General features: G+C 40.5%; 1 protein-coding gene across 5 annotated transcripts in view; it reads left to right on the top strand.

Annotated features, from left to right (window-relative positions):
- Positions 1 to 11,997, top strand: part of LOC140200367 (C-terminal-binding protein 1-like) — a 159,824-nt gene extending 147,827 nt beyond the window's left edge. For all 5 annotated transcript variants that reach the window (XM_072263595.1, XM_072263592.1, XM_072263591.1 and 2 more), the window contains 2 exons: positions 228 to 345; positions 10,388 to 11,997. In XM_072263595.1, the coding sequence (XP_072119696.1) occupies positions 228 to 345; positions 10,388 to 10,571 (302 nt within the window). In that variant the 3' untranslated portion in view covers positions 10,572 to 11,997. The remainder of the gene's footprint in view (positions 1 to 227; positions 346 to 10,387) is intronic.
- Positions 11,998 to 14,445: the final 2,448 nt, after the last annotated feature.

Below are 14,445 nucleotides of genomic sequence, written 5' to 3'. Positions count from 1 at the left end.
GTGCTGTTTTTAAATTAATTCTCTCACCCAGAGGAGAATTCGTTCTCTATTTGGCACGAACCACATGAAAAGGTTTCTGCTAGTGCTACATTCATGTACTTCAGAGTGAAGTTTGGGAGCATTTTCAATAATTAGTCCTTTCCTTAGGGAAATGGGTGTTGAGGGTGAACATGTCTCCTATTGATAGTACCTCAGGACAGATACTTGTATTCTCCTCTTCTCAACAGGACGGATTCCAGATACCTTGAAAAACTGTGTGAATAAAGAGTATCTAGCTGCAGCTGCACAGTGGACTGGCATTGACCCTGTGGCTGTACATCCTGAGCTGAATGGTGCTGCTTACAGGTAAAAAAAAATGTGTTTGTTATAGATTGTTATAGATTCCTAATTGAGGCAATGATGCAGTCTTTCTTGTGAAGCCTGACTGGAAGCTCTTGTATTAAGAATGCTGCCTGTTTTCATCTTGGTCTATGACATTCAGAGTATACATAAGCAGTGTTCTTAACACAGAAGAACTCATCAGACGATAGTCTCAGCCAAATGGATGTCAAGCCAAAGAAAAATGATGATGGAGGATCTTTGAATCTTTTAAGTCTGACATGCTATACTGTTATGTGATCCTGTTCCATAATTACAATTTTCTGCCTTGGGCATGATGAGCATGGTGCTATCATCCACAAGGTGAACATCTTAACTGTGAGGGAAATTGGGATCTTGAGTAATACTGTATTTGGGATTTCTTGCACTATTATAGTAACAAAATTGTTAAATTTATTTCTCCTGTAATTTCTATTCCACACCACGAGATTGCTTGGTTACATATTGTGTCATTTCAACCCCTTAAATCTTTATATGTGGTGGTGGCATCCGTTAGTCTCGCGAGACCATGGATCTGCGCCTGGAAAGTCTCGCTTCAGTCTGTGTTAGAGCAGCGTGTTACAGTCATTGAGTTATCATGGCTAAATAGTACCTCAGTTACATTTTCTGACCTTACACCGTGTTCATTGATATCTCCATCTTAATAAAATCTGTTGATCTTTGTCTTGAGCATTTCAATTGACCGAGTATTTATAACATTTTGGGGAGTGCCATGTTACCAGTAATCTAGGTTAAGTGCTGGCCTGTTCTGTGTTTCTGGGGTTACACGTTCTTCCTGTGACCATGTAGGTTTACTCTGGGTGCTCTGTTTTTCCCACATAATAAAGACATGCCACCATCATCCCAGTACCCAGGAGGCCAACAGTAACCTGCTTAACGACTACAGTCCAGTGGCACTGACCTCAATAGTAATGAAGTGCTTTGAGCAGCTGGTCATGAACTGCATTAAATCGTGCCTTTCCACTATGTTGGACCTCTATCAGTTTGCATGTTGCCCAAAATGGTCCACTGAGGACCCATTGGCCTCTGCCCTCTACTCATCTGGAGAATGGTGTCTCCTACATCAGAATGCTACTCATTGACTTCAGTTTAGCATTGGATATGCTGGTTCCTCAGAAGCTAGTGGGTAAACTGTCCTTGATGGATCTCAACACTTCCCTCTGCAACTGGATCTTGGACTTCCTGATGGAAAGACGTCAGACTGTTGGCAGCAACATCTCTAGCTCTGTCATGCCAAGCACCAGTGCGCCCCCCCCGCCCCACCTTTGCATTGCATTCTCAGCCTGCTGCTGTTCACACTGCTGACGCATGACTGTACTGCTAGATCCCAGCTCTAACCACAACATTAAGTTCACTGATGACACAACAGTGGTTGGCTCCATCAGCAACAATGATGAGTTGGCATACAGATAGGAGGTAGATTGGCTTGTGGACTTGTGGGAACACAATTTGAGTCTCGTTGCGGACAAGATTAAAGTGGTGATTGTAAATTTTAGGAAGGTGCAGGCTGACCATTCCCTATTTTACATCACAGATCACATTACTTATGACAGCACCAGTAGTAGTAATGCTGTTGTATATTAAACTTTATGTCGTGCATGCACTTAATGTCAACTTTTACATCCACAGAATCTGTTAATATTATTGTTAATATTTTACGTGCTGAATGTGATATATCCGCTGTTTTTGCATCTTGGTCCCTGAGGAACATTGTTTCGCTTAGCCGTAGATAGTTGCAAGAAAAAGTTTGTGAATTCTTTGCAGTAACTGGTTTTCTGCATTAATTACTCATAAAATGTGGTCTGATCTTCATCTAAGTCATAATAATAGACAAACACAATCTGCTTGAACTAATAACGCACAAACAGTTGTACTTCTTGTCAATACTGAGTACACCATTTAAACAATCAGTCTAGGTTCAAAAAAGGTATGTGAACCTCTGGAGTAATGCCTTCTACAAAAGCTATTTGGACTCAGGTGTTCCAATCAATGAGATGAGATTGTATGTCTTTTTTTATAGGGCAGGGCGCCTCTACAACCCACGCCTCCAAAGTCAGGTTACTGACAGAGCCTGCTCTTCTCAAGAAAGATCTGTTTATGTGCACCATGCCTCAATCAAAACAATATTCAGAGGAACTTAGAAGAAGAATTGTAGAGATGTATGAAGCTGGAAAAGGCTACAAAAGCATTTCTAAAGATCTGAGTGTTCATCTGTCCACAGTAAGAGAAATTGTCTATAAATGGAGGAAACTCAGTACTGTTGCTACTGTCCCTATGAGTGGGCGTCCTGCAAAGATCACACCAAGAGCACAACGTGCAATGCTGAAGGAGGTGAAAAAGAACCCAAGTGTAACAGCAAAAGGCCTGCAGAAATCTCTAGAACTTGCTACAGTCTCTCAAGTTTTCAAAGGATACTTCTGGGACAATGTTCTGTGGACAGATAAGCTAAAAGTTGAACTTTTGGGCAGAAAGGCACACCACTATGTTTGGAGGAAAAAGGGCACTGCACACCAGCACTAAAACTTCATGCCATCTGTGAAGCATAGTAGAAGGAGCATCATGGTTTGGGGCTGCTTTGCTACCTCAAGGCCTGGATAGCTTGCATTCATTGAAGGAACAATGAATTCAAAATTGTATCACAACATTTTACAGGAGAATGTCAGAGTAGCAGTCTGTCACCTGAAGCTTAATAGAAATTGGATGATGCAACAAGACACTGGTCTGAAACACGAGTAAATCAACAGAATGGTTTAAAAAGAAGAAAATTAGTTTTTCAATGTCCAGATGTTAACCCAATTGAGATGCTGTGGCATGACCTGAAGAAGGGAATTTATGCAAGGTATCCTAGAAATATTGATGAACAAACAGTTTTGTATGGAGGAATGGTCTAAAATTCCTCCTCGTCATTGTGCAAGTCTGATCAGCAGCTACAGGAAATATTTGTTGGAGGTTATTGCTGCTAAAGGAGGGTCTACCAGTTAATAAGTACAAGGGTTCGCATGCTTTTTCCAGCCTGGACTGTGATTGAACATTGTGTTCAATAAAGACAGGAAAATACAATTGTTTGTGTTATTAGTTTAGGCTGTTTGTCTATTATTGTGACTTAGATGAAGACCATTCCACATTTTATGAGTGAGTAATGCAGAACAAGTAAATGCAAAGGGCTCTCAAACTTTTTCTTGCAAGCGTTGGAGGACTACAGACCTCAAATTGAACTTGGGTAGGTTAATTGACAACTGGAAATGGAAGTGTGTAGTTGAGCAGTTGAACTTGGGAATATTAGGGGGAATGTAGGGGAATAAAAAAGGAGTAGCGTAGACGTATGATGGGCCAAAGGGCTTTTTTATATGCCACTTCTCTGCCCATAGCATTTATATATATAGTACCTGGAAGAAACATTTTAGTGTTCAATTGGAAAGAACGTTTTAATTCGTAAATAAATCAACATGTCCCAACTCTGCAGTACTTAACAAGAGAATTTAACTATTCTAGTTCCAGAATAGATAAGCCTGCCCAATGCAGCACAGGGATTAGAAGATTAACAAAGATCTGTTCATTATGGCCTTTCAACAAATCTGTCACTCTTCTAATATACAGATGTTTATATATTTTAAAAAGACCAGCTGGTCACTTGAATGTAGGATGTGGCTTCTGCATATCCTCGCTCCATTCCTGGTGTGTAACCACATGCCCTTGTAGAGAGCAGTGAATTTTAAAAATAAACAAATAAAATATTCTAGAAAATTTGTCTGAACACTAGCCTTCCCCCACCCCTGTCTTTGTCTTTGAGGACTGGGAGAAATTCAGACTTCAGCAGAGGAGGACAAAGGGCTTAATTAGGAAAGGGAAAAAAGATTATGAGAGAAAACTGGCAGGGAACATAAAAACTGACTGTAAAAGCTTTTATAGATATGTGAAAAGAAAAAGATTGGTTAAGACAAATGTAGGTCCCCTACAGACAGAAACCGGTGAATTGATTATGGGGAGCAAGGACATGGCAGACCAATTGAATAATTACTTTGGTTCTGTCTTCACTAAGGAGGCCATAAATAATCTTCCGGAAATATTAGGGGACAGAGGGTCCAGTGAGAAGGAGGAACTGAGCGAAATACATGTTAGTAGGGAAGTGGTGTTAGGTAAATTGAAGGGATTAAAGGCGGATAAATCCCCAGGGCCAGATGGTCTGCATCCCAGAGTGCTTAAGGAAGTAGCCCAAGAAATATTGGATGCATTAGTGATAATTTTTCAAAACTGTTTAGATTCTGGACTAGTTCCTGAGGATTGGAGGGTGGCTAATGTAACCCCACTTTTTAAAAAAGGAGGGAGAGAGAAACCAGGGAATTATAGACCGGTTAGCCTAACATCGGTGGTGGGGAAACTGCTGGAGTCAGTTATCAAAGATGTGATAACAGCACATTTGGGAAGTGGTGAAATCATCGGACAAAGCATGGATTTATGAAAGGAAAATCATGTCTGACGAATCTCATAGAATTTTGTGAGGATGTAACTAGTAGAGTGGATAGGGGAGAACCAGTGGATGTGGTATATTCGGATTTTCAAAAGGCTTTTGACAAGGTCCCACACAGGAGATTAGTGTGCAAACTTAAAGCACACGGTATTGGGGGTAAGGTATTGATGTGGATAGAGAATTGGTTGGCAGACAGGAAGCAAAGAGTGAGAATAAACGGGACCTTTTCAGAATGGCAGGCAGTGACTAGTGGGGTACCGCAAGGCTCAGTGCTGGGACCCCAGTTGTTTACAATATATATTAATGACTTGGATGAGGGAATTAAATGCAGCATCTCCAAGTTTGCGGTTGACAGGAAGCTGGGCGGCAGTGTTAGCTGTGAGGAGGATGCTAAGAGGATGCAGGGAGACTTGGATAGGCTAGGTGAGTGGGCAAATTCATGGCAGAAATGTGAAGTTATCCACTTTGGTGGCAAAAACAGGAAAAGAGATTATTATCTGAATGGTGGCCGATTAGGAAAAGGGGAGGTGCAACGAGACCTGGGTGTCATTATACACCAGTCATTGAAAGTGGGCATGCAGGTACAGCAGGCGGTGAAGAAGGCGAATGGTATGCTGGCATTTTTAGCAAGAGGATCCAAGTACAGGAGCAGGGAGGTACTACTGCAGTTGTACAAGGCCTTGGTGAGACCACACCTGGGGTATTGTGTGCAGTTTTGGTCCCCTAATCTGAGGAAAGACATCCTTGCCATAGAGGGAGTACAAAGAAGGTTCACCAGATTGATTCCTGGGATGGCAGGATTTTCATATGATGAAAGACTGGATGAACTGGGCTTATACTCATTGGAATTTAGAAGATTGAGGGGGGATCTGATTGAAATGTATAAAATCCTAAAGGGATTGGACAGGCTAGATGCAGGAAGATTGTTCCCGATGTTGGGGAAGTCCAGAATGAGGGGTCACAGTTTGAGGATAAAGGGGAAGCCTTTTAGGACTGAGATTAGGAAAAACTTCTTCACGCAGAGAGTGGTGAATCTGTGGAATTCTCTGCCACAGGAAACAGTTGAGGCCAGTTCATTGGCTATATTTAAGAGGGAGTTAGATATGGCCCTTGTGGCTAAAGGGATCAGGGGGTATGGAGGGAAGGCTGGTACAGGGTTCTGAGTTGGATGATCAGCCATGATCATACTGAATGGTGGTGCAGGCTCGAAGAGCCGAATGGCCTACTCCTGCACCTATTTTCTATGTTTCTATGTAGTCAAGCTTCAGAAAGCACTGGGCTACTATTTTGTATCTTTCCCATTTTCAGACTATTTACCTTTGAGTACGTGCAGCTCCCTGTATCACTTGGTCCTGTTAACTCATTGGTCAGTCTTTATGTTGGCTTTTGTTGATTTGTCATTTATGTTTAATATGTGTTATGTGCATGCTTGCCTGTCTTATGTGTGCTTATCCTCTTTTGGAAATTTCACCACTCGTCCTCAACACATTTCATGGACAGCTCTGTAAGATCACCTTTCAATCTTTTTAGCTATAAAGAGAATAATTACAATTTCTAAATTTTTAATCAGCTAATTTTTGAAATTGCGCTGTAGTGTCCTCTCACCAAATCAATAATCCTTCATTCAGAGTGGTGGACAGAATGGACTACAGTATTCTGATGTAACTAATGATCAAGTGTGGAGTATCGTGTACAATTCTGACTGCTGCACTACAAGAAAGGTGTTTTTCCATTGGGATGCAGCCTGGAAAAGAGGGCTTCAGTTACAAGGAGAGACTGGATAGACCATGCATCATGTTATTAGTATTACTAACTTGGTAAACATTTCAAAAACTTTTTAAGAGCTTGATTTGCTCAAGATAAATCTCACTTATTCAAAAGAAAGCATTATATTTTTTTCTCATAAATCTTTGTTGGACCATTACCTAAGATTAGGTTTGGTGCCCACTTATCCCTCATTTCTTGAAGTGAAGAAAATTATTTCTTTTTGTAGCTACTGCTGAAATGTGTGGATATTACCCAATGATTTTCCTGCTCAGTTACCCTGATAATGTGTGCAAGATGTCTCAGGTTTTTTGTGCAAACTGATGGCCAGTGTTTTAAAACTTCACAGTTGTGAATTTGTGAATGGCGAAGTGTTACATTCTCTTTAATGGGTATATGATGGTGTTTGATGCCAGTCAATGCAGATAATAGAGATACTTGAATTTCCATTCTATTTGCACCTGTTGAACAGTGAAATTTCCATTTTCTTTTTTTTAAAAAAAAAGATACCTCCAGAGATCAATTGTGCCGTTATCTGCCAGGTTTTAAGAGAGTCTAGCTCTCAACACTTGTGTAACTGGCTTTCAGGAGGCGCAGCAAGTAGTCAGTGATTCTGTTTCTTAAATGAAATTATATTTTCTCCACTCTGTCAGGACTCCACCAGTGCATGCTTGTCCACTTTCCTCCGTGTGTTTCCTAAAACCTGAAACCTTATCCACTTGGTGTTCCCCTGTAACAAAGGCACTTTTAATGATTTAGATTTCCATTGTTGTCCTACAGTACTTCCACTAATGGAATTCTACTTCTGAAAATTAGTGCATTTAAGCAGTTACTTATTTGTGGAAAGTCAGTGCAGCTTCACCTGGTTCTGTCCTCCAACATCACAATAATTGCAGGTAACAGAAATGGTAAGCTAGCTAAATGAATAGTCAAGAGTTACTGGGCTTTTTATTCATTTGGGTGCATCCCAAAGTGCTTTGAAGCCAGTAGTTTTTTGACGTGTAGTAATGCTTGAACCATTTTAATGTAGGAAAACCTGACAGTTGATTGGCCCACAGTAAACTGTCATAAATGACAAGTATCAATGATCAGAGAATCTATTTAGAAGAGAGTATAAGGAATGAGTATGACCCAGAGCACTAAGGTTAAGTATCCTTGTGCCATTAGATCTTGTACATGTATTTGACAAAGTGGATGTGTTACGTAACCGGCAATAATGAATATTAATCGAGACAGGTTTTATGAAAGCAACCAAACATTTATTAAACACATATGAACGATAAGGGAGAAAAAAAAAACAAAGGAAAACTTTAACCGGAGGTTAAACAGGTATGCAGCCGTTCATCAACTCCACTCGGCTTTGGTTCTTAAAGCGTTAAGTGTGAAAACAGTTCTTAAAGCGATACAGTCAGATATAGTTCTTAAAGCGATAACTTCGAAAGTCCAACAGTTTTACACATTCAATTGGGAGAGACGTCTCTGGAGAAAGATTTTTTCACCGACGCACCTTTACTGCTGGTTCTGTCCACAGGATTCCCGTTGCCGAAATTAAACAGTTTAAATCAACTGACCTTAAATTCCTTTTAGAGAGAGAGAGCCTTTGTGCATGAACTCATTGCGCTATTGCAAGAGTTATCTCAATGCAGGTTCTCTTCAACGAAGACTCAATAAGGTCGATCCTTTATTAAACTGCCAAACGATGCCGACTTCTCTCGATCCTTCACTTAGATGAATTCTTCACTCTCCCTTCAAAACTGTCGGAATTGAGTAAATTGGCACTTCCAGCCACAAAATTCCAGTCCAAATACACTACCTTGTAAGAGAACAGACCTTCCGTTTTAAAAATGAAACTGCGTCACAAAAACAAACACGCATCAGAAACAGAGGCACAACACGTTCTACCTGGAAATCTACAAACTCAAAAACCTACTGTGTCACCTGAGTCGACCCTTATATAGTCATGGGGCACATAACATCACGTGACCTCACATCGGCCGGGAAATCACATCAGGTGACCTCCAAAAGACCATTACATCATTCTCACAAAAAAAACAGATCTCGTTGAGCATGTAACAGATGTGACCTCAGTTTAGTATTTTATCAGAAAGACTGATACAAGTTCAGCAATCCACTACTGAGTCAGTATCAACTTAGTTTTTGTTTTGATAAAGATCCTGGAGTGGGATTTGAAACCCAGTTGAGAGACAAAAGTGCTACCTACTAACCTACAGCTGCCACAAATATACTTATTTGTAAAGTAGCTACAATGTCCCTGACTGAAATCACTCAAATCAACACAATTTGTACAAGTACAAGATATTTAGTCAATTTGTCTCCTCTGACATTTTCTTAGTTTTGTGAACTCTTAATTCCATTTCTTCTGTGGCGTCCACAAAAGAACGGACTACCACAGATCAGTCCTGGCACCTCTACTACTTAATGTCTACACAAACGACCAACCAACCTTTCCTAACACACGCACATTTATCTATGCAGACGACCTATGCACAGCAACACAAGCTAACTCCTTCCAAGAAGTTGAAGTACGACTTACAGCAGTCGTCGAAGCAATGAAGCAGTATTATGAAAAATGATCTCTGAACCCAAATCCATCAAAAACTCAAGTGTGTGCATTCCACCTGAGGAATCGAGAAGCAGCTCAGAAACTCAAGATCTTCTGGTGAGGGAAGGAGCTCGAACACCATCCGACTCCAGTTTACCTGGGCGTGACACTGGATAGGACGCTCTCATTTGCCACACACATCCAAAAACTCCGAGGGAAAGTCGGCTCTTGCAATTCTCTCAAAAAAATTAGCAGGCACGAAATGGGGAGCTAATGCTCACACACTTGGATCAACTGCCCTAGCACTCAGCTATGCACCTGCAGAATACTGTGCACCTGTGTGGGGCAGATCAGCCCATGCGAAGAAAATAGACCCGTTGCTTAATGCCTGCTGAATAATCACAGACACACTGCGCCCCACACCCACTAACAACATTTACAGACTTGCAGGCGTTGCTCCCCCAGAGATCCGGAGACACACTACAACAAAAATTGAAAAAGGTAAACAGAAGTCGGATCCACGGCACCCACTACATCATCATGTGTCAGTTTCCGACCGCCTAAAATCGAGGAAAAGCTTTGCTACAGTGGAGGAAACATCCCCCCAAACATACAGGATTGACCTCTGGCAACAAACAGAAGCCAGAACCCCACCAAACAATACAGTGCAAGACCCCACAGGAATGTTGCCAGACAGGGCACTGCTTGACAGACAGAAGGGGTGCACTCTCAACAGAGCGAGAGTGGGAGTTTGTAGGACGGGAGACAATATGAAGTGGGGTTTAAAGACCAGCGAATCCTGTGAGTGTGGCGAAAGGGTGCAGAACATTGAACACGTTCTGCGCAACTGCCCACTCTCACCTGATTTAGCTGACACTGACCTGCTCAATATCAACCAACCAACAATAGAGTGGCTGTCTGTCTGGTGTGACAAGCTACGATGATGATTTCTCCTTCCATCTTCCTCTGAATATTTCTGCTTTGCAGGCACATATTTAATGCCACTTTAAAAGCCAATTGATTCTGCATCTAATGTAGCCTGGGGACTCTCTTTCATACTCTCGCCCTTTATGTGAAACGGTTATCCTTTTATCTGTTTCGCTGCTATTAGTTATAGAGCTATCCAGGCGGAAGTTATTACACTGCATTTTTTTTTAACATTGCAATTTACTCCCCTTTGGTTCTGTTGCTTAATGGTTGTATGTTTGTTACAGGTTCCCGAGTGGAGTGGTTGGAGTAACAGCGGCGGGTATCCCTGCAGCAGCAGTTGAAGGAATCGTAGCGGGTGCCATCCCTATGCAGCATGGGATGCCTTCAGTAGCCCACCCTTCGCACACGCCATCGCCAGGCCAGACAGCCAAATCGGAACCAGACAGAGATATCCCTGCTGACCAATAGCAGCTCTCAAGAGAAGAAAAGAAATGGCATTCCTCACCTTTTTTGACCTTTAACCTTCTGTCAGGATGCAGCCCAAAAGTTCGCAGCAAAAAAGAAAAATAAGTGGGACTACAAAATGTAGTTAATGCAGTTAAATGAAGCGTGGAATCTTACTGCATTTCCAATTGACGTCTGTAATTCTGTGACCTTATATGAAAAGGAAAGAAACCTTGTAGTACCTCAAGTCAGCCATGAATGTACTCTGTCTGTGTACAGTTTTGTAGAAGCCACAGATTTGTTTAGCTGTGAATATACTTTTTAAAAAGAAAGTGAAAATATACAAGACTTCCTACTTTTGCATATGGAGATGCTTTGTCAGTGCACAGAATTCTCAGGCAAAAAAACCTTCATGATTTCTTGTCTTAGTTTATTCAGCAACTTGCACCAAGTTCCTTCAAAATTTTTATTATGGTGGCTATAATTGTCCCAGGATAGCTGGTATCCCAATTACAATATTTGGTGGAAAATACGTCATACCAGTAGACTGAAAATGTGCTTTCTCTCTCCCTCTTGCACTCATCTTCCCCACAACTCATCAATTTTTTTTAATTGTTTAATGCTTTTGATGTTCAAAGTCCAGTCATAAACTCTTTTAAGTGAGTTGATATCTTGTGTACCTACTCATTTTTTGCAACTCAATTAGGGCAGTGCGATTCAGGTTTGATTTTGCTATCCTCATTGTCATTTGTGTTTTCTTCCTGCAGTTTATTCATACTTTGCCATTTTTTTCCTTTCCATTTAATACTACTTTCTTCCCTCAAATACCCCACCACCTCAACACCCCCCCCCAAATAAAAATATGCAATCTCTGGATGAGAAATGGTTTTCATTTAATAAGCAGCACATGGATTTTTATTTGGCTTGTTGCATAGAGCACTACAGTAGTATGTGTGGATTGGGTAACTCCTCTGGAGAGTTAGCTTTTCTCCTTTAGCCCAATTTTAAAAAATAGCTTTTTTTAGAATCTGTTTCTATAAGCATTAAATCTGTTGGCAGTCACCAATATCCCAATACAATCTTGCATCAAGTATACCTGAAGGGACTTGAAGCAACTGTATTATCTTTGCACCATAATTTTTACAAATGCATTTTGACATTTTAAACAAATACCCAAGGATTTTTTTCTTCTGTTTAGAATGAGAATTTTTGTCAGTTATAATGTGAAGTAGAAACCATATTAGGAATTTGAACAGAATAATTTGCTGTGCTGTTAATGGCCATTGAAACTGTGAGTCCTGGCACCCAATTGCTAAATAAGTTTTAAATCTTTCCCCATGCTTCTTGCTCCCTGATCATTTTTTTTTGTTAGAAACAATCATGTTTGTGGCTGTAATCATTGGTATGAGATATTTTAATAAAACCAACAAAAATGACTCTGGAACTTTCATATTGATGTTGTTTGATTTTTAAGAAAATGTTAGTTGAAGCAAATTTAATAATGATTTTCAAATAAAAATCATTACTAATTTGAACAGTTATGCAGCTTGTAGAGGTGCTATCCCAGTTCTAGCAACCTGAAATCAATCCTCTGCAGTCATGGTGAACCAACCGGAGTCCAGTTCTTTAATTGTGAATGGGAAGGAGTTACAGTGTGTCATTTATGAACCTTCCTTTTTAAACCTGGGAACCCATTTTAGCTTCTAAGCTCTGTCTCCTAAACCCATTTTTTCTGCAGATTTTCTCGTGTTTGTGTTTTTAAATTTGCAGCACCAAACATTGTTCTTTTGGACAAGAGTACAAACCATTAGATTCTTAATCCAACTCAAATTATCAGAGGACTTGAAATGTCCACTGAGGACTGGAGTAAGTGTGCCATGAGGGCATCCTATTCTGTTATAAATGCTTACTGAGTTCAGGCCTTTGGCTGAATGCCCACTTACACTAAAGTTAGGAGCACGTAGAGTTTAAAAACTAAGGATTTAGATTAATTTATTTATCACATGTACATCAAAACATACAGTGAAATGTGCTTGTGTTAATAACCAAAACACAACGGACGATATGCTGGGGACAGCCTGTAAATGTTGCCATACACTCCGGCACCAACATAGCCTGCTGACTTCAGTCATTGACCAAAGGTTTCGATGGTCTTTTTCTTCGGTGTCTGCCAACCCAACATGCATTCAAGGGGTTTGCTGGCCTTCAGTCCAACCACTGGCTCCTGCTCCTGACCTCAAACTTTCCTCATTCCTGTCCCTAAATCCTAACTATCTGTGCTGCCCTTAAAAGCATCTAAGTCCGAGCCAAGTAGATTGGAATGACTGTGGAGTGAATTATATAATGTGCCTTAGCTTAATTACATATTAAAAAAATTTGGAAACTGAATAGTGATTGCTTCCTAAAAAATGCATCTTGATAATCACTTGACCAAATGCCACTAGCAGTAGAAGGTCTAAGTTGTTGATCTTCATGGTGAGTTGATTGCAGGTTTGACTAAATGGGGCGTGTGGTGTAAGAAAACAATTAAGGACTGATCAAGCCATACAATATTCCCACTATGTAGAAGTAAAGATGGTGACCAGGATAATCCTTCAATTTAATTTTTATTGCCAAATTATGAATTATGTTCTGACTCAAACCCATCCAATTTCTCCAAGCTGTGATTGAAACTCAGAAATTGAATGTATTACTTGTGGAAAGCATATTTGGCTTGCAAGCTGACCAGAAACAGGCACGATGTGATGATATCAGCATTAACTATCTTGACAAATGCATTCCATTTTTTGGCATCCTTTATTTTCTGCTTCAGTGGTCAATTTTGTCTGTCTTGTATTTTGCTATCAAAAAATCCATCTCTTTTCCAACCACCCCACCTTGCTGCCTTCAATCACCATATTGGTAAGATTGGTAAAATTACACCATCTACGTTGATTTGGAATTGGCTTACCTACAGAAGGCAGTGGGTGGTAGAAAATGGAGCATATTCTGGCTAGAGGTTGGTTACTAGTGCTGTTCTGCAGGGATCTGTTGTGGGACCCCTGCTCATTGTATTTTATATATAATTGACTTGGACCAGAAATGCAAGGGTGAGCTAGTAAGGTAGCAGTGTTGTGGATGGTGTAAAAAGTTGTTGGTTAAAATAGGGCATAGAGCTGGGCTGAGAAGTGACAGATAGAGCTGAGTCTGGAAAAGTGTGAAGTGATTCAATTTGGAAGGTCAAACTTGAAGGCAGGGTACAAATTTAACGGCAGGAATCTTAGCAGTGTCGTCAAACAGAGGGATCTTGCAGTCTGCGCCCATAGATCCCTCAAAATTGCAGCACAAGTTGAATGGTGGTTAAGAAGGCATATGGTGTGTTGGCCTTTAGTTGGGGAATTGAGTTCAAGAACCATGAGGTAATGTTGCAGCTCTATAAAACTTTGGTTAGACTATATTCAGGGTATTCAGTTCTGGTTACCTTATTATAGGAAGGATGTAGAAGCTTTAGAGGGTGCAGAGGGGATTTACCAGGATACTGTCTGGTTTAGAGAGCATGTCTTATGAGGAAAAGTTGAGCGAGCTGCAGTAGAGAGCATAGACTTTTGCACTGTGATTCTTCATGTATAACTATTGAGACTAAGACTATATGTTTTTCTTAATGGATGGATAAATATTTGAAAAGGGGGAATACAATAGCAAGTGTGGAAAAGGTTTTTGGGCTTAAACACTATTGTGGATAGTGGTAATATTACTAGATAAGCAATCTAGAGGTTTGACTGATGGGGCAAATACTTGTGTTCAAATTTCAGCAAAGCAGATGAATTGTTAACACTGTTGCCCTCTGCAATCCATCAGTTTAGTTCAGACTGGTATGCACTAACCAGTTCTGATATGTAAGGTCATAGCATAAATCAGT

The sequence above is a fragment of the Mobula birostris genome, chromosome 7 (genome assembly GCF_030028105.1).
Source record: "Mobula birostris isolate sMobBir1 chromosome 7, sMobBir1.hap1, whole genome shotgun sequence".
Taxonomy (NCBI): domain Eukaryota; kingdom Metazoa; phylum Chordata; class Chondrichthyes; order Myliobatiformes; family Myliobatidae; genus Mobula; species Mobula birostris.
This window is presented reverse-complemented; position numbering and strand designations above follow the sequence as displayed.